This window comes from Meriones unguiculatus, chromosome 20, assembly GCF_030254825.1.
Source record: "Meriones unguiculatus strain TT.TT164.6M chromosome 20, Bangor_MerUng_6.1, whole genome shotgun sequence".
NCBI classification, from domain to species: domain Eukaryota; kingdom Metazoa; phylum Chordata; class Mammalia; order Rodentia; family Muridae; genus Meriones; species Meriones unguiculatus.
In genome coordinates, this window is record NC_083367.1 from 11,710,986 (window position 1) to 11,737,575 (window position 26,590).

General features: G+C 43.0%; 1 protein-coding gene across 4 annotated transcripts in view; it reads left to right on the plus strand.

The window, feature by feature from the left end:
• Positions 1–26,590, plus strand: part of Bach2 (BTB domain and CNC homolog 2) — a 337,625-nt gene that overhangs the window by 74,263 nt on the left and 236,772 nt on the right. For all 4 annotated transcript variants that reach the window (XM_021650826.2, XM_060373441.1, XM_060373444.1 and 1 more), the window contains exon 2: positions 6,298–6,404. Coding sequence is in view for 2 of the 4 variants with exons in the window: in XM_060373441.1 (XP_060229424.1) it covers positions 6,396–6,404 (9 nt within the window). In the remaining 2 variants the exon portion in view is untranslated. The remainder of the gene's footprint in view (positions 1–6,297; positions 6,405–26,590) is intronic.

The following is a 26,590-nucleotide window of genomic DNA, read 5'->3' on the forward strand; positions in this document are numbered from 1 at the left end:
TATCAGTCTCAGAAAAGACCCCTGGGCCTAGATTTTTTGCTTCTATTGCTCTCCTTGTGGAACTCCAGATCCCTCCATGTCTTTCCATCTCCCTTTTCTTTCATAAGGTTACCTGCATGCTGCCCAAAGTTTGGTTATGAATCTCTGCATCTGCTTTCATACCCTGCTGGGTAGAGTCTTTCAGAGGCCCTCTGTGGTAGGCTCCTGTCTTGATCCTTGTTTTCACCCTCTTCTGATGTCTATCCTGTTTGCCTTTCTGAATGAGGACTGAGCATCTGATCCACGGTCGTCCTTCTTGCTTAGCTTCCTTAGGTATACAGATTTTAGTATGTTTATCCTATATTATATGTCTAATATCCACATATAAGTGAGTCTATACCATATGTGTCTTTCTGCTTCTGGGATACCTCATTTAGGATGATCGTTTCTAGTTCCCACCATTTGCCTACAGATTTCATGATTTCCTTGTTTTTAATTGCTGAGTAGCATTCCATTGTGTAAATGTACCACAATTTCTGTATCCATTCCTCAATTGAGGGACATCTGGGTTGTTTCCAGATTCTGGTTACTATGAATAAAGCTGCTACAAACAAATGTATACAACAAATGTCCTTGTTGTATACTTGAGCATCTTTTGGATATATTCCTAGGAGTGTTATAGCTGGATCTTGAGGTAGCACTATTCCTAAATGTCTGAGAAAGCGCCAGATTGATTTCCAAAGTTGTACAAGTTTACATTCCTACCAGCAGTGGAGGAGGGTTCCCCTTTATCCACATCCTCTCCAGCATGTGTTGTCACTTGAGTTTTTGAACTTAGACATTCTGATGGGTGTAAGGTGAAATTTCAGGGTCATTTGATTTGCATTTCCGTGATGACTAAGGATGTTGAGGATTTCTTTAAGTGTTTCTCTGCCATTTGATATTCCTCTATTGAAAATTCTGTTTAGCTCTGTACCCCATTTTTTAATTGGACCACTTGGTTTGTTGTTGTTTAACTTCTTTAGTTCTTTATATATTCTGTATATTAGCCCTCTGTTAGATATAGGGTTGGTGAAGATCCTTTCCCAGTCTGTAGGCTGTCGTTCTGTTCTGATGACAGAGTCCTTTGCTTTACAGAAGCTTTTCAGTTTCATGAGGTCCCGTTTATTGATTATCTTAGAGCCTGTGCTGTTGGTGTTCTGTTCAGGAAGTTGTCTCCTGTGCCAATGAGTTCCAGGCTTTTCCTCAATTTTCTTCTAACAGGTTTAGTGTGTCTGGTTGTATGTTGAGATCTTTGATCCACTTGGACCTTAGTTTTGTGCAGGGTGATAAGTATGGATCTATTTTCATTTTCTTACATGTAGACATCCAGTTAGACCAGCACCATTTGTTGACGATGCTATCTTTTTCCATTGTATGGTTTTGGCATCTTAGTCAAAAATCAGGTGTCCTGCTCTTCTGACTGACCAAGCTCTTAAGTCTTGTTTGTTGTTGTTTTTGTTGTTTTATTTTGGTGTTTTGATCATTTTCCCCACATTTTCCTCTGTCTTTTCTCTCTGAAGTCTGGTCATCTTTTTATTTCTTCAGCCACACTTACTTAAAAGCTCCTGATCTGTTTTATGTCTAGTCCTTTGTTTCCACAGCTGGATGTAGTCTAGAAAAGAGGATGGCCAGAATACAGTGTAGGACAAGTATGGCCAAGAGAACTCATGCTGGTATCAGAGCGCACGCATTTGAAAGCCAATGAGTGACAGCCTTAATGTGGCGAAGAGTGAAATGCTTGCTTGTATTGGCCTATATCCCTTTGGAGTATCTGTGCTACACAACCTTGCAACAGATTACAAAAGGCTTCTAGAATAAACAGATGGGAAGGGAGAGAAGCATTGGAGTGGAGAGAAAAGCCCAAGTCAGCATAGTCCATTCTCAGCTGTCAGTATCAACAGCATTTTTAGGGGCCAAGACATGCCACACAAAGAAACAGCCCTGACATTCTTAAGCTTCCCTTAGAGTAAGGAGCGTGGAACCAAGCTGGCTTATTCTATTCTTATCATACTTCAAAGAACCTTAGCAATGATCCAGGTAAACCAGAAGTCTGATTGTAGGTGGAGGTTGTTGGTAAATAGTGGTGAAACAGGTTGAACTTGTTTCTCCTTTCTCCAACTCCCACTCGCTGATGCTTAAGACTCCCAAACCATGAGAGTGTATAACCCTAGAAATGGCACAGGATGTGGGATTCTCACCAGGACCCCGAATCTCCTAGTCCCCATCATAGAGAGGAGTTGTCTGGTGAGGGGCACTTGGCCATACTGCCAATGCTCTTTTATTTGCTTACCTGGTTCTTTTCACTTATTTTGGGAACTTTTAACCCCATACCTACCTATGTACCTTCTTATTCCTTCCCTTTTTCCTTCCTCCCTTCTTCTTTCTTCCTCCCTCCCTGAAAATGGGCCTTAAACCTAGCGCCTTGTGCATCCTGAGCAGGCTCTCTGCTATTGAGCTACAGCCCTAGCTCCCCTGCTTTCTTCTTTTACTCTCCATGTCCCCAGTCCTGCTTGCGTATTCATACTTCAGTCTGCTCACCTTGAGTGATTACACTTCATTAGCCTTTTAGCTGTGTAAGGTTGAACACAGGCTTTATTGCCCATTGGATCAATTTTGTTAGATCAGCCGAGTAGGGAACACAGTGACATAGGGATTGGTCTTCTCAGGGCAACCTTTAAATCTATACTTAGCTCTGTTCAATACGAGCCTCAGCTTCTTAAAGAGAGAACGTGAAGACACCCTTGATTCTGCTGTGATATCTAGGGCACCTTCTTTCCTAGTGATTTGTACTTAAGAGGGAAGGTTGTGTTTTTAAGCTGTAGGCTTTTCTGTGCTGCTTCTTAGCCAAATTGGCGGCAGGACAGCCAGGTTTTCCGTGTTCCAAAGGAGATGGGAAATATCTGATAGGACATGGCCGGTCTTTCTGCTTGCTGACCACAAGTGAACTGACCCAGTTTCTGAGAGTGTCGCTGTTCTCTGAGGCCTTTTCTATTAACAGTGGTCATTGGCTGGTGTGCATATGTGCACATACGCATATGTTTTCTTGGCAGAGAGGATGCTGGGTTTTTTAATCCATGATCTTTGTACATGTTTTAATTCTATAGTATGTTGAAAGAAGGTCACTTTTATCCCAGAATCTACTGCTTATTATAACATAACCAAAAAAAAAAAAACCCAACTTTTTACACCCTTGTATCTGGCTAGGTAAACGATCTCTTACACTGACATCAGAACTGACAGCATTAGTCAAAAAGCACGTTGTCCTACCACAGCTGTATGCTGTTCCCGATAACAGTTTAAAAATCTGCAACCGCTGGGACTGGGGAGACATCTCAGTGCTTAGAGCATGGAAATCTCAGTTTGGACCCCAGAACTTAGGATAAAAGCTAGGCATGGTAGGGCTTGACAGTGCACACTTTTAACCCCAGCTGTGGAGGGCGGAGATAGGAGGACCCAGGGAGGTGGGCTGTTAGGCAGCCATTTTAGCCCATAGGTGAGCTATGGGTTCAGTAAAAACCCTGTGTCAATAATAATAATAATAACAATAACAATAATAATAATAATAATAATGTGGAGAACACTTAGAGAAGACACCAAAGTCACATGTGCGGGCACGGGCATGGTCCCCCATGTGTACACACATGCCCTTAACTCTTCCCACCCAACACACATGCAAACTAAAAAATACATATATTTAAGCCCTGACATTAAAATACTTTTCTTCAAAATAAAATAGCAAAGACATGGAGTAACAGCTAGTAACATTGTTTTTCAGTCCTTCGTTCACAGTGTGTATCACCCTTGACCCCATGAGTGAGAGTAAAGATTGCTCTGTGTCATTAATATTTCCCTCAAGCTTTAGTCTGGCTTGGCCGTAGAATGGCATAAGCAATAACATAACAACCCTGGGGGTGGGGACAAAGAGGGTCAGGACAGTTAGTTCTCAGGGGTCAGGGACCATGGCACACGAAAGCTGGTTATTTAAGTAGCTGTCTGCTGGTTAGGACCCTGTGCCCATTTCCTGTGTCCCAATGTGGATAATAAAGTGACATTTAGTGACAGTAGACATCTGTGTAAGGCACAGGGAAAAGCTTTCCAGTTACGTGATAGGCTGGGTCGATGCACGTATTAAGTAAGACAACAGCATGTATGGAGTTTCTACTGTAAACGTCAGAAACCATGAGCTCCTGCTTCTGGTAATGCAACTATTTCTCATAATTTTCTGTTTTTCTCATTCTGTGTGGATTCTCCCTACAGAGGTGGGATGCTGGGATCCCTCCTGGACTCCTGCTAGGATGTGTCACTGCTGAGGCTGGTGTGACACTTTACCATTCTGTGATGGCAGTGGCATCACCTTCTTTTCTGATTTATTACAAAAACAAGGATAACACGATGCTCACTGAATAGTAGTGTGTGTGAACTGGGAATTCATCTTTTGAAGACACAATTGCAAAGTTGTTTTTATAGCAATGGGAAGTGTCAGTGTGGGACTGCACCTCAGCGAATGTGCTGTTTTCCAGGAGACTAGACCGAGGGCCAAGAGCAGAAGGGGGCTCTGGCGGGCCACCGAGAATATGAGGACTCCTTCCTTTCCAAATACACCATTTTAAAAATTGTGACTTATGTTGTGAAATTACTGTAGTTCTAGTGAAGTTTTGATTCCATTTGTCATAGCAAGATTCAAACATTTAAATCTTGCTAGACGCAGCCTCCGGGACAATGATGCACTGTCAGGTGGACATAGGCTGCTGTCCTCTCCTAGCTCCTTGTGAGAGCCTTTCAGAGGAAAAAGCCACACATCTATGTAAGTGGCCAGAGCATTTTACACCGCTTTTGTTTAAGATTTGACCAATCAAAAGCCCAGGATCCATACCACAGCGTTATTCTAAAACTTCATTAAAGTAATTTTAAAACTCTAAAGAACCAATGCCACAACCCAAAACACAGATCCTTATTCGGTTTTGTTTTTTTTTTTTTTTGGGGGGGGGAGTGCTGTGGGCAGAGGTACTGGATTACTTTGTTCATTGGGGTGACGGCAAACTGACTTCTTAAAAGCCGTGATGAAGTGTTATCCGCCAAGGAGGTTCTACAGTGCAGTCCTGGAGGTGATGCAGCTGGCCTCTGACCTCTGCCCACAGCTTCCTCTGTTTCCTCAGTAGAGAAAGGCACTAAGGTCTGCTGCACAGACGTGCTGCCACACACCCGCTTCTTGCCTTTGTTAAGAAGTCCTAAGAAGTGGGAAATAGTAAGATCTGGAGAGGACAGGAACTCCACAAGGAGAGCAGCAGAACCAGAAAATTTGAACACAGGGGTCTTCCCAGAGACTCATACTCCAACCAAGGACCATGCATGGAGATAAGCTAGAACCCCTGCACAGATGTAGTCCATGGCAGCTTAGTGTCTAAGTGGGTTTCATAGTAAAGGGAAGAGGGACTGCCTCTGACATAATCTGATTGGCCTGCTCTTTGATCACCTCCCCCTGAGGAGGGAGCAGTCTTACCAGGCCACAGAAGATGACAATGCAGCCACTCCTGATGAGATCTGATAGATCAGAAGGAAGGAGAGGAGGACCTCCCCTATCAGTGGACTTGGGGAGAGGCATGTGTGAAGAAGGGGGAGGGAGGGTGGGACCATGAGGGGAGGAGAGAGGGGCTTATGGGGGATACAAAGTGAATAAAGTGTAATTAATAGAAGTTTAAAAATGTGGAAAAATGAAAGCAAAAATTTTAGAATAATTTGTTAATTAAAAATAACTTATTATATGTAAAAAAAAAAAAAGTCCTAAGTATTAGTAGAAATTCCTGAGTCATTGGCTTTGCTCACCAGTGCCCAAATCCTATCCCTGAACAAGTGCTCAAAAGTAGATATTTCAAAGAAGATCCTTGTCCCTATGGCTTTGTAGCATGCCTCAAGAGTGGAGACATGGCTGCTTAGACTTGCGTTATCCAGTTCGGTAGCCATTAACCACACTAGCCATTTAAATTTAATTTAAAGTGCATACAATTTTAAAAACTGCCCCCAGTTTCTCTAGTTATTTCTTGGTCTAGGCATTTACCTCCTTGACAGTGCTACGAAGCTAGACTGTGAGCAGTAGTGTTCTGTGTTACCCTCGGTGCCATCCTTGCTGCCCTGAGCACTGCGGGCTCAGTAGGCACATGCAGCTGACCAGCTGAATAGCATGAGTGGCTGCCATCATGGCAGAGAGTTCTCCTGGACATAGAACTTTGCTGAGCTTGCCTGGGCCTAATGGTTTTCTTATTTGTGTTTACATTGCAGCTGTCTGCTTCAGGAAGTGAGGATTCTGGAACAAGAAGGACCTTCAGGAGCTGTTTCATACTGTGACATGTCTGATCTCTTGTGCCTGTCCCTGCAGTATGAACAAGGTAAGGGATACTTTGAATGTGCTTTTGAATTTTTCAGTATTATTATTTTCTGGAGCACATATGTTTGTTTATGTGCAACCCAAGGAGGTTGCTTTTACTGCCATTAAAGTTTCAGAAGTTGGGTAGTCCTATAATGCCCACAGGCCATCTTCCAGGCTGGGTGCAGGAGCTGTTGGCCACCTCCATAATTTATGGTTCTCTAGAGTATACTTTCTAGTTCCCAGTGATATTTGATAGATGAAAGGTTGACTGTTTGTATGACTATGCCACCTCCATAATTTATGGTCCTCTAGAGTATCCTTTCTAGTTCTCAGTGACATTTGATAGATGAAAGGTTGACTGTTTGTGTGACTGTGTTGACATGAATATTGAAGAATTAGGCTGTGGGGCTAGACTTCCTGAGATGACTATCAGTCATCCTTTCCCCCCATGTATAAAATGCTAATAATAGTGTGTGAAATGTATGAATTTATGCCACTTGCCTTTTATAGTGCCTGTCTACATTACAGGCCTCTTAAAAACATTTGTCACTGTTTTGATGTTGGGATACTGTTAGCCTAAAGACATAGCTGCAAGAGAGTCTATAGAGTATATAAAACATTTTCATTTGTTCTCTGATTTGCTGAGCAATGATTGATTACCAGATGGGCACATTAAGGATAAGTGATGAGTAAGGTTTGGACTGAGCTTGGAGCAGGTGGCTAACTATGTCAGAGTTGAGTATTCTAATGAGGTATGTACCAGATGCTCTGGAGGCACAGAACAAACATCCAGATCTGTGGCTGTCTTGGTTTCTATTGTTGTGTGATAAACCTTGTGACCAAAAGCAACTTGAGGAGGAGTTTTTTGTTTTGTTTTTTTTGGCTTATTCATGGTCCATCTCAGAGAAAGCCAAGGCAGAAACTGAACCAGAAACCATAGAAGAATGCTGTTTACTGGCTTCCTTCCATGGCTTGCTCAGCGTGCTTGCTTATGTAACCCAGAACCTCCTGCTCAGGCACTACCCACAGTGGGCTGGGCCTTCCCAAATCAACCATTATTCAAGAAAATGACCTACAGACTAGCGTAAAAGCAATATGATAGAGGCGTTTCTTCTTCTTCTTCTTCTCCTCCTCCTCCTCCTCCTCCTCCTCCTCCTCCTCCTCCTCCCCCCCCCCCAGATAATTCTAGCATGTGTTAAGTTAGTTGGTAAAACCAAACCAAACAAGGGTAGTGATCTAGGAAGGAAAGTACAGAGGAGGTGAAATTTTGAGTTGGAACTAGGATGGCAAATGGTAATTTCCTGTTTAGAAAAGGGGAAAAAATGCCTGTGTTTGGGCACAAAGGCATATGAGAAGGTCTGGTATGCTCAGAAACAGCATATGTTTGGCAAGCCTGGAGGAGAATGTCTCACCGTGACACTTGGCGCTGTGACAGGGGAAGTCTGTAGTGAGTGACTGTCTTCTGCATTTTAGGATGTTTAGTGGTATCCCCTTCCTCCTGTTCTAAACATGACAACAAAAATTGTCCCCTGGTATTTATTTCCCAGTGCCCTTGGCAAAAATTGCCTCTGGTTGAAAACTGCAGCAGTGATGGCCAGTGGCCATGTATGAGCTCAGTGATGGAGAGGCCAGCTTTTTGAGCCACAAACCAATGTGAAACAAAAGGGAGAGGTTTAAAAAAAAAAAAAAAAAAAAACAGACACACCATGACATCATCTCTGGGTTGTGGTAGAGTTGTACAATACTTAGGTGTGTTTTGGCCTTGACTGCAGAAAGGACATTTAACCTGCTGAGTTCCCAGTCTAAAACCACCCCCTGGTGATTTTTCTCAGGCCATTCTTTGGACCTTCTCAAGGGTGGGAAGAGCTAAGGCCCCTCAGTGTTTGTACTTGAATAGGAGGCTATGGTTGCTACTTTGTCTGAAGGGGCCAGCAAAACAGAACAAAACAATAAAACTAAGCAGTTATGTTAAAGAATTTTGCATTTGGCTGAGCTGAACCAAAGAAAGATAAAGCCTTCTGTTGGGTGGCCACTTCCACCATGGGTCCCTATCCAGGCTTTGGGAATTTTGAAAGATGGACAGTGTTTCTGCCCCGTAGTTATGGCTGCAGACAGAAGTCTGACGCCGCAGACCTTGGCTCCTGTTACTCTGAGGTGTTTTATGCTTGGGAAACTTGGGCTCCACACGCACAGTGCCATCAGCCAGCTCTGAGTTGCCTCCAGCGACTCAGCAACTGATGTCATAGTCTCCCTCTAAGTGCACACTTAAGAAGCAGACTCTTGGGAACCAGTAGGTGTGTCGGTGCTTGGGAAGTCACTGCGTGGCCCAGGGAATGCTTTATTTTATTTCATTTTAATTGGAAGTAGTGATTAAGCCAGGTGTGTCAGCTTCGTTGGTCAGCATTTTTTTAATGCCCTTCTTGGCATAAGACAAAGAATAGGTCTTTCTCCAGGGGAGGAAACAACTTTTCTCAGTACAATAAAACATTTCATCATGAGGTATGGGCCAGAATGTTGGAAGTGTGGTCATGGGTGTGGCCAGCAGCACTCTAAATGGATTTGTTCCTAGAAAGCTGAGCAACTTCAGGTGTACCTCCTCATTCTCTAATATTGTCTTCCTTCCTAAATACCAGCTAGGACAATTTCAGTTAGAGAGAGGTCAGCACGTAAGGTAGCCATAGGGTTCTAGGGTTCTTAATCAGTTGAGGCACCAGGGTGATACTGATGACAGATTTCTTTGTGGTCTACTAGGACTAATCCCTCTAGAAAACAGGAATGGTTCCCATGGCACAAATGGAGTGCTAGTTTGTGTTAGTAATTTAATCATGGGCTGACCTAATAGCCAGTGAGCTACCATCTGCTCAGAGGGACTTTCATTTCTTACTTGTTCCCCTTCTTACCTGTGGCCCTACTAGTACCTCTTTGCATTAGTGAGGGCAGAAGGGGGAACAAGGGATTTCTAGATACCAAGCTCATTGTGAATAGATGGCCATTTCCTGGGGCTAGTGTGCATGGATTATGTCCATTGGATGTGCATTCTAGGAGGTTTGCCTCATATTTACTCACCTTCCTCACAGTGTGAGCAGGCTTAGTTGGATAACCTGAGCCTTATGCATTAAACAAATTGTGAGATGGGTATTTTCTGGGGTACCCTTTCCACACCTTACCTCTACCCCTTAGACTGGAAGCCCATCTTTCCAGTTTTCTGGTGTATTTTTGTAAAGGTGACTTTCTAATCCTTATGATGGTTGACAAATTTCACAATTGGGAATTAGCTTTTTAATTTTGTGAAAAAGCTTTATCTTTTCTGCTTTCTGGAATCATCCTTACTGATATTTATACATATATACTGCACCTAACATTATACATTTATGTTAGTCACAAGAATGAATGTTTGGGCAGGAGCTCCACAAGGAGAGCAAGATAACCAAAAAATCTGGGTCCAGGGGTCTTTCCTGAGACTGATACTCCAACCAAGGACCATTCAGGGAGATAACCTAGAACCCCTGCTCAGATGTTGCATGGCATCATGTTCCATGGCAGCTCAGTGTCCAAGTGGGTTCCCTAGTAGGGACTGCCTCTGACGTGAACTCTGTGGCTGGATCTTTGATCACCTCCCCCTGAGGGGCCTGGGCAGCCTTACCAGGCCACAGAGGAAGACAATGTGGCCACTCCTGATGAGACCTGATTGGCTAGGGTCAGATGGAAAGAGAGGAGGACCTCCCCTATCAGTGGACCTGGAGAGGGACATGGGAGGAGATGAGGAAGGGAGGGTGAGATTGGGAGGGAATGAGGGAGAGGCTACAGCTGGGAAACAAAGTGAATAAATTATAATAAATAAAAAATAAATTAAAAAAAGAATTTTACAACAGAGAGGCACTCACACAATCGAAAACCCAGTTGAGGAGGAATCATGTGGAAAATACTATGTACAAACTGAGTAAGAAGGAAATTTCTGACTGGAAAGAGCGGGGTTTCCAAGGTAGCCTTAACAGGGGGTTCAGAAGAGAGTTTGGGTAGAGATCTCCCATTCCTTTGTTCACTTGTCTATTCACCCTCTGTTGAAACTTGTCTTTTGTGCAAGGTGAACAAGGTTGGTGACTTCCTTATTGTATAATTTAATCTTACTAAATACTTGTAAAGTGTAAATAAAAAAAAAAAAGAATGAATGTTTGGGGCTTATCTATAGTCTGTATATGGTGCTGTGCTGTAAAGAAAGAAATTTAGTTTTCAACAAAACAAACAAAAACACATGACAAAATGCAGGGAAAATCAGAATTGTAAGAGGAAAGCAGTGCAGTGCCTGTCACTGCCTGGGGCCTGGGAGGACACAGCCACACCAGCAGTGATTGGGTCTGCTCCTGAAAGCTCCTTTTGTGGCGGTCTTGGGGTGAAGGCTTAGGGCCTATTACTCCCTCACGATGATCACGGTCGCGAAGGTATGTCATGCAGTTTCTTCTCCAGGCTTCTGAGTACATTCCATCCGATTGGAAAGCACTTTTTTTGATGATGCACACAGTGACCCTCCTCTTCTGTTCTGCACACCACCAGTGATGCAGTCATATGCCATTTTAAGGCCACGTCTGCTTTGATGACTTTTCAGAGTGCAGAGTGGCATGGCAGGCAGAGGGATTTAGGATCTGATCTGTGGAGTGCAGATGCCATTGCTGGGTGTCTTAATTCTACCCTCCCCAAGGTCTTCTCTGAATGTTCTCAGCTTCCCTATTCTGTGCCAGCAATACAGGTGGCTTCACATTGACACTCAGGCCAGTCTCTCCACAGTCAACTAAAAAGTAAACAGAACATCTACTTCATTTCTGCCTCCATTTACAGTCTTTCTCTGTGCATATCATGAAGCAGTGAAGTCCAGAATTCTTTTCACTGGTTTGTCCACCCAGCCCTTGGTGTAGACATGGCTCCAATTTATCAGTTATTGACCATCCACTCCTCCAGCACACACCAGGTCCTCACGCACATTCTGAGCACTGTGTGCTGCACTTGCAAGAAGTCAATCAGAAAGAAAAGAACAGGGTGTCTGAACTTCCACTCTGCCAAAGGCAAAGGGAGCCATCCCAGCCAGGGCTTTAAACAAGAACCTGATGTTAAATGCTTTTCTAGCTTAAGCTTCTTCCACTGGAGGATCAAGTTAGCAGGCTGCTGGGTGTAGCACACGGGATGGGGCTTTAACAAAGCAGGCAGCTGTCCTCCTTCCCTTTCCAAGACAGCTCAGTGCTTTCACCAAGTGTCCAACCTGTGTTTAATCAGCACCAACCGTCATTTTTCTGAAGGCAGTGGCTAATCCTCCTTGGGTCAGAAATTGAAGGACTAATAAGTTTTTAAAAAGCTAGTGACAGGAAAGAGAAGCTAAGTAAACAGTAAGTAATCTTGAAATAACGAAGGCATTCTCTAATTCCTGGCACAGAAATTAAAAACAGAAATGCTTATGTATATAAAACCTCAGATTTTCTTTACATCAAAAGATACTATGAACTAGTTTAAAAGACAAGCTGAGGGGTTTTGTGAGTATGTGAGTACGTGTGAACATACACATAACTTATGTGATAGCTCATTGGTTAAGAGTGCTGACAAATCAGAGCAACAGACAATAGTGAAACAATTGCTTTAATAGAAAGTGAGAAAAACTGAGCAGAAATATAAAACTTATGAAGGAAAAATAAAAATAAATAATGTGAAATATTTTAAACTTAGTAGTAATTGAAGAAAGAATAAATTGCAAATAAGTTACAATTGATAAGAATTTGAAGTTTTACTCAGTAGAGGTAAGGAATTGAGGATACACACTGAAATAATTTATTTTCTCCAGGGAAATTATTGTGTTCCAAAGCCTAAATCACATACCTTCTGACTCAGAAATTCTATTTATATAATATTAACTCAAACAAAACTGCTTCGAATGTATGTAAAATTTTGTTAGGATATTCAACAAAATATTAACACTTTCTAAGGTAGTAAATAGGGTAGAGCCATACAATAAAATTACCAAGAAGGCATGAAGGAGTGTTTAATGACCTGCAAAGGGAGCCGGAGGAGAAGGCAAGGTATGTAGCACTGTGGCCTTGGTCATTATTTCACTGTTTAGAAAGATGTGTATACACCCACAAGAAAGGCTGCTGGAGTGTATCTGCTACAGTAAGTAGTGTTTCCACATGTCTGTTTTAAACTTTCTTCAGCACTGTGGGTTTCCTCATGTGGAAGTTATATGTACACATATGTTATTTATTTATTTGGTTTTTCAAGACAGGGTTTCCCTGTGTAGCCCTGGCTGTCCTGGACTCGCTTTGTAGACCAGGCTGGCCATGAACTCACGGAGATACACCTGCCTCTACCTTCCCAAGTGCACCACAGCGCCTGGCTTAAAATATTTTTTAAAAGATGTCAAATTATGTTTAAGATAATGAATTCTACTTCTAAAAATATATACATGATAAAAGACAAGAAGCTGCTACTACCCAGAATCCTGACAGAGTTAAATACATGACACATCTCTATTTTTTTCTCATATTTTTCTTTTTCCAGATAATCTATATTTCCAATTTTCATGTAAGTATTTATACATTTCATTAATGGCCAGAAAAAGCAAATATTTAAAAATAAGCAGTACTTTAATTGTCTTGAATTTGAGATACGATGGGTTAAAGATGTTTAGAGGGCACATAAAAAGGGAGAAAGTGGCTGGTCAGCTCTGATTTGGGCATTGCCAGGCTTGGCACATACCTGCTGCTCCTGTGCTGGTTTGGGATTAATTGTGAGCGAGAGGTAGATGCTCTAGGTAAAGATAAGGTCCTATGGTTCAGTGGGTCATTCTTGAAAGGAGATGGTCTAGCCGTAGTGTCATGTAATTTCTTCATTTGCCTCTTCAAAGACACTGCTGATATGGTTTCCAAGCTGAGATTTGGAAACTCTCAGGGAGACTCTTCAACCCCTTCAAGTGATTCACCCCAAGATCAGTTTTCATGACAACAAAATAGTGTTTATTTTTTTCTCTCTGAGGCACATGGGTCTGTGTTTTAGGAGAGTATGCACCCTGCTGTGATGTAATCACAGGCATCTTGGAGCGTGTGCTTATGTTTTCATGTTCCTCACATGGCCTGGTTTTAACCTCCAGCACGATTGTGATGGGAATATTCCACAGAAGGCTTTCAGCTGTGTCCATAGCTACTGACTTCTTTATAGGATCATAAAGGAATCCGAATGAAGAGCTGAAGAAGCAGTTAGCTGGATTTCATGTGTCCTGTCTAGAGAGAGGCCTCCTCCATCATGAAGATAGAAGTGCCGAGGGCGTCACTTCATAGTTTGGGAGTCTGATAGCAACCTTGTTCGCAAACTAGTATGTGCTGGGTAAACCCAGTGCTGTTGAATGAAAGGTGTGTGGACCTGTGAATGGTACCAGAGCCCCTGGCTGTGTCGCTTTCATCACACTGGGAAATTTCGTGACATCTAGGGGGCAGAGTGGGCAACAGGAACATAACTCTCCTGTGAGAGAAATGAGAGTGTGTATTTAAATGACCACTGGCCAGGGCTGGAGTTGCATGCCTGTAATCCCAGCACCTAGGAGCCAGGCAAGAAGAGGACAAGTTTGGAGCCAGCCTGGGCTACATATTGAGTTCTAAGCCCATTGGAGCTGCATGGGGAGAACCTGTCTCGAAAAACTAAACAGAAAAGAAAAAGTAAAGATTGATCATGTAAGCTAGCAGATGTCTGGTGTGTCACGAAGGAAAAAGCACAAAAACTGTGTATGTAGTTCTTTATTAAATTTTTTCATATAATATGTTTGATCATGTTTTCCCCTCTCCAACTTCTCCCAGATGCTCTTCACCTCACTCCTTACCCGCCCAACTTTATGTTCTCCAAAAAAACCACAAAAACAAAAGACAAACAGCAAAAAAATATAACCAAAACTCCACAGGAAAAAACATGGAGTTTGTTTTGTGTTGCCCAATACTCTTAAGCATGGGGCTGGAGTGTGGTTGATATACCCAGTGACATTCCATTGGAGAAAATTGATTTTCCTTTTGCCTTTAGACATCAACTACAAATATCTTCTTTATTAGCTGTGGGACCCTCTATCCACCCCCTCTCTCAGTGCTAGAATCCTGTCTGGTTTGAACCAGGTCTTATGTGTTCTGCCTCAGTCTCTGTAAATTCATATGTGCATTAAGTCTTCTTGCATATGGAAGACAGTCTTTCCTTAAAGTGATCACCTCTGGCTTTTACAATCTGTTTCCTTATCCACATAGATCCCTGAGCTTTGAAGGGTTAGGGTTAATGAAGACATAGTATTTAGGATTAAGTGCTCCAAAGTCTCTGACTCTTGCTTATTGTACCAATCTGAGTCTCTGTGCTAATTCCTGTCACTGCAAGAAGCTTCTCTGATGAGAGTTAAGCAAGGCAGTTCTCAATTAGTACAACAGAATGTCATTAGAAGTCATTTTATTGCCTTATTACTTTAGCAGAATAATAGTATTAGACATTTCCTATGCCCATGACCTAACTAGTCTCAGGTTCTTGGGCACTTTATCATTGTTAGGCATGGGTTCCATCTCACAGAGTAGGCCTTGCAGCCACTTTTAAAAGTGATGGGTTACTCCCACAACAGTTGTGTCACTATTACACCAGTGTAGCATGTAAGCAGGTCAATACTGTAGGCCGCAGGGTTTGCAGCTGGGATGTTCTGATGATTATTTTTCTCTTTTGGTGGTGTGCAGATTACCTTTCAATACTATGAAAACTAGTCAGAAGAGGTGAAGCTTCTAGTTAAGTACCAGCTTGCTTGCCTTTTCCAAGTTTGATAACATAGTAAGTGATGTCCACAGCAAAAGGGCCTTATCATCAGGCTGTGCAAAATAACCATTGGCCTTGTTAATAGCCTGTGATGTTTAGGGCAGAGGTGGGGTGGGGGCCTGGGTTCTGTTGGATTCCTTCAGCCAATGACTCCTGAAGATGTACCTCATTCCTGGCACTGGAGGTTTTACTTGGTGGCATAAGCTGTCTAGTTGGTCCTTGCAAGAAGACACTTGGTAAAAAACTAACTGGGTTTACATAATAATTGGCTTTAAGATGTGTGCACAGATGACCTAGAACATGTGTGTTTTAGAGACTTGATTCCCACGTTTTGTAGAATTGTCTCTCCGTGTTTGGTCCTTCTCCCTTTCTCTGTGGAGCCTGAAGTGTATAGTGTTTGTGTGTCCTTGGGTGCACAATTCTCCTCTGAATCCCAGAGCAGCTGGGATAGAATGGTCATCGCTGCTTTGTCTGAGAGGCAGTCTGCTGGGATTGGGGCAGATACTGAAAGCCTGAACCAGTTGAACATCGTGAGAGTGATTGTGATGGTGTGGCCCAAAGAGACCTCTAACCCAGAGGCACCATGCAGTGTCACATGGACTCAGGACAGCCTTGGTGAGGGAATCTTGTGCTTGCCTTAACAGTGCCCAAACCTGGAGGAGATGAAAGGAGGTCCTGATAGGCAGGAGCTACAGTGTGGCTTGAGAGCAGAGCAAAGAAGAGCAATGTATTGACATGATAGCAATGAAAGGACTCCGGGTGCGTAGTGACAGATTTTGACACGTCCTCTGTATTCAGGTCTCACTGGAAGACAGGAGGGGCTCCCTCAGTGCCTTATCCAGTTAAGTGCTGCTTTCACACACACTGTTAGGGTTCATTTGGGAGTCTTGTTTGTCTGTCCCTACTTGAGGATTTAAAGAGGGGTGCCTAGAGTTTCTTTATTAGAAACAGGCTTTGCTACCGCAGTACTGACCAGTTTTTCTGTGCCAGGCTCATGTGGTACTTGAATGCTGACTGGGTGGCTTATGGTCTGCACCTCATATTTAACTGAGTCTTTGTACCCCCAGCTACATGCAGAGGCCCTTGGGAAGTTTGCCTTGTGTTACAACTTCTTTTGTCAGGCCTGTGGCTACTGAGTTTGTAACAAAGGCCAGCATTCTTGGCTTTTGTAAACCAAAAAGAGGGCTGCTTCTGTCTCTCCATCAGTCCCCAGTCCTGCCCTTTCCTTCTCAATTACTAAGCGGTAATGGATATAATTAAGTTACGTGCTATTTTGTTAATTGGTGATTGGGAACATGATTGTTTAGTTGCTTTGTTATTATGTAGTTGTCCATCTTTAGAATATTGACTCATTTGTCTGATTGTGCAAACAGTATCATCTCTAACAGTGGGGTAGTCTATAAGAAGGGAGACACCTAACAAAGAGATGGCTTACAGTGCTTTAATCCCAGTACCTCGCGCTTTAGACGTGCTCTTTCCTCTCGTGTTCTGAACACTGAGGCCTTACAGTGTGTGACCATGACCTGTTTCTGTTGTCCTAAGGTCTCTTATGTCTGTTAGCTGTTCTCATTCTCACAGAACTCTGCTTTGGAGCACGTATGTGCACTGACTTTTTAAAAACCTTGTACTGTGTGATAAGATTAATACATGAACTGTACTGGATAGAGAGATGCCTAGTTAGAATATATAAGCTGCATGTTGTAAAAAAAATAAAATCCTTCACTATTTAGAAGACATTTCTGAACAAACTTAAGTGACAATGTCAACCCATAAATGAAAACATTTAGACTTGATTAATCATGGCTTTTGTACCCCTCTGGTTTGTCTGTATGGGTTTCTTTCTCTCTCTCTCTCTCTCTCTTTTTAAATGCAACAGCTTTGTAACTTCTTTCTATGTAGATGCAGAGGCATTATCTCGAGAGTCCGGGCTCAATTAGGCAGAAATCTAAGCAATTAATTAAAAGATCCAGCCTAGCCGGGGAGGGGAGGTGTGTACACATGTCACAGTGGTCAGGAGCGCCGGTTAATTAGAGCAGGGGAAAACTGGTAAACTATGGAAGGAAAAAGCGCTGGGCAAAACGAGCGGTGTATGGCCCTGCTATTCTTAAACCTAACCCGTAAACAACTTGTTGTGACAGCTCTGGGATGAGATTATGGCATTTTGGATGAGGTCTGATTATGGCTAAAAATAGGCACATGTATCAAAGAAAAAGAATATTTAACAGTTGAAATTTTGTGAGAGACTGGTGCTGTTTCATTGTAGTAATTCCCCTAAAGGCACATTAGTGATGCTGCTAACTACAGACTTTAATAGACTTTAATAATGTGTATTTTAGCGGCCTGATACACAACGGGATAATGTATAAAACATTCATTATGGAAAATTGCTACCTTTTTATTTAATGAGAAAGCTGCTGAAACAGAACTGCTCTGCTGCCGTAGCATCAGGTTCCTGGGCAGGAGGGTGCTGGAGAGCAGCTCCCACCTAATTTCCCGTGCCACAGTTGAGGCTCAGTCGTCTTCACTTCTGAGACAACCTTATTTCGGGTAAACACTTGTTCAGACCACGGCTCCCCTTGCCATCGCCTGAGCAACTTGTGCAAGTCAATCAGTGCGAAGCTCCATGCACTGTGGTCTGTCTTTACAGGGTGTGGGCTACATTAAATGCTGGCGTGATAGAGGCCACAGGTGCTAGGCACTCTGGGAGCAATTTCCATTATGATGGGCTCTCTATCATTGTTTCCTCTTGTTGGCTGTCGTGGGGAAGGAGGTCCAGGGAAGAAAGCATGATTGAAAGGCCTTGATAAGCAGCAATGAGGCAAGCTTTGCATTGGATTTAGTGTGATTTTACTGCACAGCAGCTGAGAGTCATGCTGCTGACAGAGAGAGGGGAGCACTGAGCAGATGCACGTTTCTTTCTTTTAAGGAGATAACATTATTAGCCTGACAAAGTGCAAAGAGTCAGAACCTGAAGTGGCCCAGCACTACTTGTTAATAGAGCTTGATCGTTGCTCCACAGCCTGGCATCTACTGGATCACCAATTCTCTCATCTGATACCGGGGGAACTAGCCTTGACCTCACAATAGATCCACACCTCGGGGATCCCCACAGAAACAGGGAGAGGGGCTAAATGGATAAATAAGGGAAAATCCACTATGTTTTATAAGCAGCCCTACAATCCAGGGGTCTCCCAGAAAGGAGCAAAACCTTCCTTTTTTTTCATTCCTTGAAATGGCTGCACATCCTTACTCCCTTAGCCTCCATGCACACTCCTGGCTCTCTGTCTGCTTCTGGTGTAATGTCAGAAACACTAATCATGTCAGACTATGTGACACTGACAGCCCTGACATTCACAACAAAGAGAGAAGAAGAAGAGAGAGAAGAGAGATCATGAGGGGGAAGGGAGAGAAAACAGCAGGGGGAATTTTTTTTTTCACATAAAACCCACAGCTGCAGAAATCACCAACATCCTGGACAGATCACATCCAAAGAAGATGAAGGCAGGCAGGGGAATTCTGCTAGATATTTATACTGAGTTACCGCTTTCCTTCCTTCGGATTTCAGTTCATAGCTTGTGTTATAATTGCTGTGGCTGAGATTTTCTTCCCTTTGCTTGAAAAAGAAAGCATTTGCATTTCTCTCCAGTCTTTACCCAGTTTTTCCCTGCAGTGAAGCAGTGCTCCAGGAGGCCCAGAGTCAGAAGTGCGTGCTCTCTGAGCATTTCCATTTTCTCACCAGATTCTGTAGTTGAATCTGGGCACCTCAGGAGAGAAGTCTCTGCTGGTCTCGCAGGGCTTGCTGATGTAGGTATGTAGGAGCCGCTGAGACCACTGCCCCTGGCTGCTAGGAGTGGGCTTTCCCCCACTCAGGCACCTCTCTGTTTGGAACCCTGCTGGCGAGGGGGTGCCGGGCTTTGCTTTCCAACAGTCATGACCTGGGAACCTGCTGCTGTATGTGCTTAAGCCAGATGCTGTGATCTAAATTGAGCTCTGAGCTCAGGCAGAACCAGCCCTGGTTTCCTATAAACAGAGAATCTGGCTGCCAACTCAGCTTTTGAGGGATTTTAAACCAATATCCCTTAGCCAGAATGACTGTCCTTTCCCATTTTTATTCAAGAGAGGGGGGGAAAGAGGAATGAATGGGGAGAACTTACATAGCGCATGGTGGTTACCTTGTTATCGAGTGTGCATTTTCATCTATTCACAAGAAGCAAGTGGCTTCTTTCCAGATTGCCTTACAGTGGTGTGCTGCAGCCCCGTTCTTATCCTTCCAGTATCTAAACCTTTCATACTGGGGCAGCATGGAAAAGGAGCTCCCTAATATGCAATAAAAAGGTTTATTTACAATTCTTAGGGAAAATATACTTCTACAAGCAGAAACAAATGAATTTGTATCCTATTGAGAATTTACCCCAATTACCCCAAAATATCTTTCCTGCAAAGTTAAATCTTTGGAATTTATTTCGCTCTGAGGTGTCCCATTGATGGCATTTGCATTGTTCTCTGATGTGTTCCTGTTTGCTCTCACTCAAATGCAGTTAAAGGACTTTAACTCCTATGTAGGGTAATGCTTGCTGGAATAACAAAGAGCTCTAAATTTGGATGACCTGACACATGAAAAGCTTCCTCTGGCTCAGTACCATGGAGATACCTGATCAGCAGTGTGTTTTTATTCGGAAGTGATGGTCTGCTCAGGCTTGCAGTAGCAGAGCACCCCAAGCTGGGTAGCTTGATCATAACTGTGTTCTCTCTCCTTTCGAGAGACTAGAAGTTCAAGGCTGAGATGTGACCAGGGCTATTTACTTCCTGAGCCAGGAAGTAAATCGTGGCTTCTCTCTCTGCTGCCTCTGATTTGATCTGCAATTCATCTTTCCAAAATATCTGCCCCCCTCCTTTTTTTAGACAGGATCTCACTGGCTGGCCTGGAATTTGCTTTATAGATCAGGCTGGGCTTGAACTCACAGAGATCTCCCTGTTTCTGTCCCCTGAGTGCTGGAGTTAAAGGACCACACCAACACACCAGGTACCAGATTTCTCTTTTATGAGAATATCAGTCATACTGGATTAAGAGCCTTCTTTATTCCAGTCTGAGTTAATCTCAACTAATTTATCTGATACAGTCCCATTTCAAAGAGGTCACACTGTGGGTTAGGGTTTGATATATGAATTTGGAAGAGAAAGGGATGATAATTCAATCCATGACACCATCACTGACTGAGGCATGCAATTATCTTTATCTGAATATCTGACAGAGAAGAACAGGAAGAAAGAGCCTTCAATTCTTAATCCTGAAAGGTGAAAGCACAGCGACATCTTTTCTTCTTATTCCTTGATCAGAGATAATCACTCAGCTCTACCCAAAGGCAAGGCAGGCCGGGAAATGTAGTGCAATTGCTGACTGGCTGGGGTTAGGCTAGATGGCTGCAAATGTATCCCACACAGTCAAGCTGCCTGTCTGTGCAGGAAAATGTCTGTGCTTCCTTTGATCCTGAGCACACTTTTAAGAGCAGTGTAAGGGTAGGAAAATCTCCAAGCTTGGGAATGCCATTGGGTGATATCCACTGATGGTCCAGTCATCAGTATGCAAATGAGTATGTACATTTGTTTATGACTTTGCTCCTTTAGCGTCGATAACATATTCTCTAGGGAATTTCATCCACACTGCTGATGGATATTGTCTATCCTTATGAACCGCGTAAAATAGAAGTTAATAAAGCTTTATTCTTTACTAAAAGTTCAGGTTGTGAACCAGTTTCTTATAGTACACTAACCTTTTAATTTCATGTTCAATCATTACTGAAAACTGATATGTGTCCAAGAGGGAAAGAAGAATATTGTGACTACAGAGAAAATTATGTAATGTGTCATGCTTATCTTGAACAGCTAGACTTTAGTTCTTAATTACAAGAGTCTTGTCTCTCCTGTCAGCTTAGTGATTATTTCGAAAGTGGAACATGGGTTTTATCCATGACTATGTAATTGCTTTGTTTGTTCCTTTTCAGTTACAGTAAGAAGTCATGAATTATCCGCATTTAGAATTTTGAACCATTATTTAGATTTGCCTGTTGAATGAGGTTTATTCTAAAAAATAAAAAATAAAAAGTTAAGACTCAGGAACAGTTTCCACTGCAAAGTTTTGGTTTCGCAAAGTAATTCACTTATGAAATGTTTTCCATTGAGAGAGAGAGAGAGAGAGAGAGCAGTTTGAGAAAGATAAGCAGGTGACATCTGAAAACTCAGTAGCTAGTGTGAAAACACTAGCGCTACTCAGTTGTTTAAGGTTTTAGTCATGGATGTTCATGTCAGGAAGCCACGGCCTTGCTGTTCTGTTGCTCTTTTAAAAACTCAGCTTTAGTCTAATGACTTTTAACCCATAAATCTATTGTAGATTTTGTTTTGGTTAAAAACTAAAATGCTAATAATTGTGGAGAGTAATCTAGGGTGAACTTGGCCTTTGTAGATATTTGATAAACAACATTATTTTAAGACTTGCGAGTGGACAGTATTATGCCTGCTTTCCAGATGAGGGATCTCAGAGACTCTGATGAGACAAGCTTAATATCCCAAGCCTACATAAAGCAGATCTGATATTTGAATGTGGGTCTCATTAACTTCCAGATCTGTAACACTTCTTTTCTGCCACAGCAACTCGAAAGAATGTTCAATTGAATTTGCCTGAGTAAGATTCCAGGACACTTCAGTTCTTGAAGACTAAGCCACCTCTGGTTGATGGGATAGTTTACATCCACAGGTCTCTAGGACGCTTGCTTGCTAACTTCAGTAGGCTCTTCAAAGTGCCTCCACAGTCGCTGATTCAGGATACTTATTAAATATCAATGACATAACTCACAGCTCTTTAGAATTCCGTGACTCAGGGTCTCATTCATTCCTTTTCTAAAAGTTCCCAGGTCAAGTAGGTTTTTACAAATTTTCAGAATCAAACACTGGGCAAGACAGCCTGAGCCATGGGTGGGTCCTGGACTAAGGGCAAGATAGAGGAAAACTTCTGGCTTTCCAGAGAGGAGCTCAGCTGGAGGCAGAGGATAGAAGTGCCTTCCTTTTCAGATATCTGCCTTTCACAGTGCCTAGCAGCAGGACAAGCCTGGCTTCTGATGGTCCATTGCTGGGTGTCTTTCAGTTTCAACCAGGCTACTCTGCTCATGGTTTCTGCCGAGGGGCTGTGGGCAACTCATGTCCTGTGTTGGAAATATGATGTCTCTAAATGGAAAATGATGCAGTGGAATTAGATCAGAGTCATTAGCCCTGTGTTTAAAATGCCAACATGCAAAAACAACAGCAACAACAACAACAACAAAAAGATGCAAAGAACCATTAATAGGCATTTGGAGAGAGAAGAGTTCATAGATCCTATCAGATTATCCATACATCTCCTACGTACCAAGAATTAAATAAGCCAGGTCATCCCTGAAGTCTGTAGGAGTCCAACACTGTACCTATCCTTACACTGTGTCTTACTTTTCTATTGCTGTGACAGGACAAAGACAACTCACAGAAGAAAGAGATCATAGGGAGCTTACTGTTTCAGAGGGTGAGTCCATGACCATCACAGTGCAGAGCATGGCAGCAGGGAGGTGTAGAGCTGGAGCAGGAGCTGAGAGCACGAGGCCGAGGGAGAGAGAGCCCCCGGGAATGGCGTGGGCTTTTGAAACTTCAAAGCCAGACTTCAGCGATGCACCTCTTCAAAGGCCACACCCCTAATCCTTTCCAAACAGTTCCACTGACTGGGGTGGGAGTTGTGAGGGGACTAAAAGCATTCAAATATATGAGCCTGCGGGAGCCAGTCCCCTTTGTGCCACTCCATGCTGTAATGAACAGAGTTTCACACTCCGTAGGTGAAGAAGGAGTGTGTTTGGCCTTCTTGCTGCAGGGACACGGGTGTTTGTCATGCTTTCACCGTAGACCTCTGCTTCTTTCCTCCCTAAAAGGACTGTTCCCTATAGTTAATGTTCAGTAAGTGTTGGGGGAGAATAGTAAGTCAGTTAGAAGCAAATCACATTTGGGTGATGAATGAGCAGGTTTCAGGCCTCGAGGCTTTTTGTAGTTATATGCAATGGAAGTAATCTCTTAGGGTTATCAGACACTAGAAGCCTAGTGCTTAGTGTTAACCACCCTCCAGTTGTCAGGGCCTCAGTGTGAGGAGGCCTCAGTGTGAGGAGGCCTCAGTGTGAGGAGGCCTCTGTGTGAGGAGGCCTCAGTTGAGGAGGCCTCAGTGTGAGGAGGCCTCAGTGTGAGGAGGCCTCTGTGTGAGGAGGCCTCAGTGTGAAGAGGTCTCAGTGGTGAGGTCAGCTGCCTTAGTTGACATCCCTGTCTTTCCTATAACGTGGCAGGCATGTTGTCCTGCCCAAGAGTCTTCACACACATCATACCTCAGCAATTTGGCCAGCTGGAAACCAGAGCCCAGTGACTCAGCAAATGCACACATTGGAGGATGAAGGGAAGCTCTCTAGCATACCCCTGCTCCTTGCTAGGGAGGACTAAGAATTAAGTATCCCAGTGTTTGGCATGATGCTCGGGAGCCTTCTCCACTCAAGCTTTACTGAGACATCCTACTGTTCCCAAACAGAGACAGCGCCCCTTAGGTGCTTAGATTCGCCTTTAAGAAAAGTAGTGTTAGACTATATTAATATCTCCATAATGGCGTTTTTTTTTTTCCTCTAGGAAGTGTTGTAAAAGTTTGCTTTCATCTCCTCCATATAAATTCTACCTGTGTGTTCTGTCACTGTTTATCTTTCTAACTTCTGCTTTAAATTTCAGCACATTAGCTTAGCGTTCCTTAGAAAGTGTGAAGGAAACCCATGTAGGCCACAGTGAAGTCACCTGTGCTTGGAATCGCCACAAACAATTACCACCAAAGTCATTCTCAAGGCCAAACACACAGTTCAGAGGCACAGAAGTGAAGCATTTGAAGTTGACATGTAGAAATCACTGGTTTTTTTAATGATTTATTTGTGTCAAATAATGAGCTCTCCCAACTAATTTTCTGGAACGCTGGTCTTTATGGCTGTGAAGTATGAACCCGTGATCAGTACTAACTCTGTTGGGGTCTCTGAAGTAGTCTGGTAGTTTGAAGTACTTACGATCAAAAATTTAGTAGGCGTAGAAAAAAAAGCACATAATATTTCTAACTATTTACTTAGCTCCCACTTACTAGAATAAGTTTGCAAATCGCCAGTGTCTGTTTTGATTATACTTAAGTATACAATATGGCACATGATTTTTACCATGTGTATTTACATATGTACTTTTAATAGACATAAATAAATCAATGCCTAGGTACCAAATCCTTAACACCCTCAAAATTTGAATCACAAGGAAAAGTACAGAAAAATGTCATCTGAAACAGAAACTACCATGTTAACATAAAAATGGCTGAAATATCTGTGTATAATGTCCCAGAAGTTAGGGACCCATACTTAGATAAATCCATGCACAGAAAAAAATAAAAATACATATAAATGAAATGACATTTTAGAAGTTGTAGCATGTGAAAATGTCAGAAAGTTGGTTTCTGGTGTGTGTGACAGCCCCCAAAAGGAGATGAGGGGTGGGGTAGTGAAAATTTGAAGGTTGTCCCTGATAATTGCAGGCCAACCATCATATATGTTACCAGTATACTGTACGTCATTAGGCTTAGTGACACTGACCTATGACCTCTGGGCTTCCTTGTCAGCACCTTCTCAGCTGATGTTTTCTAGAGCACTGACATCAACCAGGAGCTTCCTTGCACGTCTAAGAACACGATCTCAGCAAGCCCTCCACCCCCACCCCAGTTTTCAGTGTAAACAAACAGCACCTCAAAGATTTGTTGTGAGAATTAAATGTAAAACTGCCTTGATAGGTCCTGAGCCCACTGTCCAACTGTATAGCTGACTGTAGGTATGTGTGCAATCCGTGATGTAATTTATAGAGAACAGCTGAGTCCCTAGTCCATCCCCCTGGGAGAGTACATTAGTACAGGTTGAGTGGCAGCATTTTACCTTACTGTCAGTCTGGCATCTGTGAGTTTGGTCAAAATGGCCCGTATCTATGTGAACACATGCGAACGACTTTCTGTGCGTGCAAGGCTAAACCCTCAGGTTGGGGTTGCCCTGCCTCCCCCAGAGCCTGATGGGAGCCACACCCCTCGCTCCCACCTCCCACCCCCACTGTTTACTGCTTCACTCCGGCTGCTCCCAGTCCTTGTTAGAGTTTTATACTTTGGGTGAAAGTGTTTTATTCCTTTTTAGACCAGACAACAAGGGCAAGGCATGTGTGTGTGTGTGTGTGTGTGTGTGTGTGTGTGTGTGGTGTGTCTTGCACCTTGCACATGAGCATACACACACACACTACAGCAAGTGAGGTGAATATGAATCTCACTCATGTATTTCTCAGATGCTGTTGACCCGGTCTATTTTTACTTTGACAGATTCTTCCGGTTAGGAGGTGCTTTCCACAGACAGATTGTATTGTGCAATCGAAAAGTCAGTACATTTGTGTCTAGGTTTCTCCACTTCTCTCAAGTGGCCACACCCAAGCCTTCAGACTCTGGGCTCTCCATGGACATGACCTGTTACTTAAGTAAAGGTTCTCAGCCTCCCTCCAGTTGTGATATTTCACTCCAGAAGAAATGGTGATTTTTTTTTTCACAGGACATATTCTTAATGTAGAGGAAGGCCAACTATGTATATGCAACCAACTCAAATGGTGTAATTGTGTCTATTGCTTTGATCTAACAGTTAATTAATGCCCCCTTTCGGTCAGTAGGTCCTCACTGTTTGCATCCTCACAGTTACACAGATGTAGGTTCTCATCACAGTTCTATCACAGAGGTTGCTAAGCTTTCCCTTAACTTATCCTCCCTAAAGTACTGATAGCAACGCTGTGCATGGTAAACACTTAGCCCCAGCACCCCGCTCTCAGGAAAACACTGGGTCAGGCAGCCCTGCAGTAGGAGCAGACAGAGGACTCAGGTGGGGTCATGGTTCTGGAAAACTTGCTTCTGTTTCAATGTAATGACCCACTGAGATCGCACGTTGGCCCTCCTGCCTATTTTGTGACAACCTTAAAAAGAACTATTAATCCCTGCCATTTTTTATATATCTTAAGTTACTAGTAAGAATACTGCCTCTAAATTGTAATTTCTATCCTTTCATAGCCATTACACTAAAATAAAACAGAAGCTGCTGTCTGTAGACAGCAAAGTGTATCTTGAGAATAAGTTCAAAGGTTAGAGTGAGTATTCTGTCAGAGGGCTGCCAGGATGTCGGGAAGGCTGTGGATGGAAGCCCAGCTGGTTATAGCTTTGACACTGTATGCTTCGTTAGAGCTGGATTTGGTTTGTCTGTTTTATTTTACTTTCTATTCTAGGGGCTGAGACAGCCATGAGTCCAGTGGTTACATTAA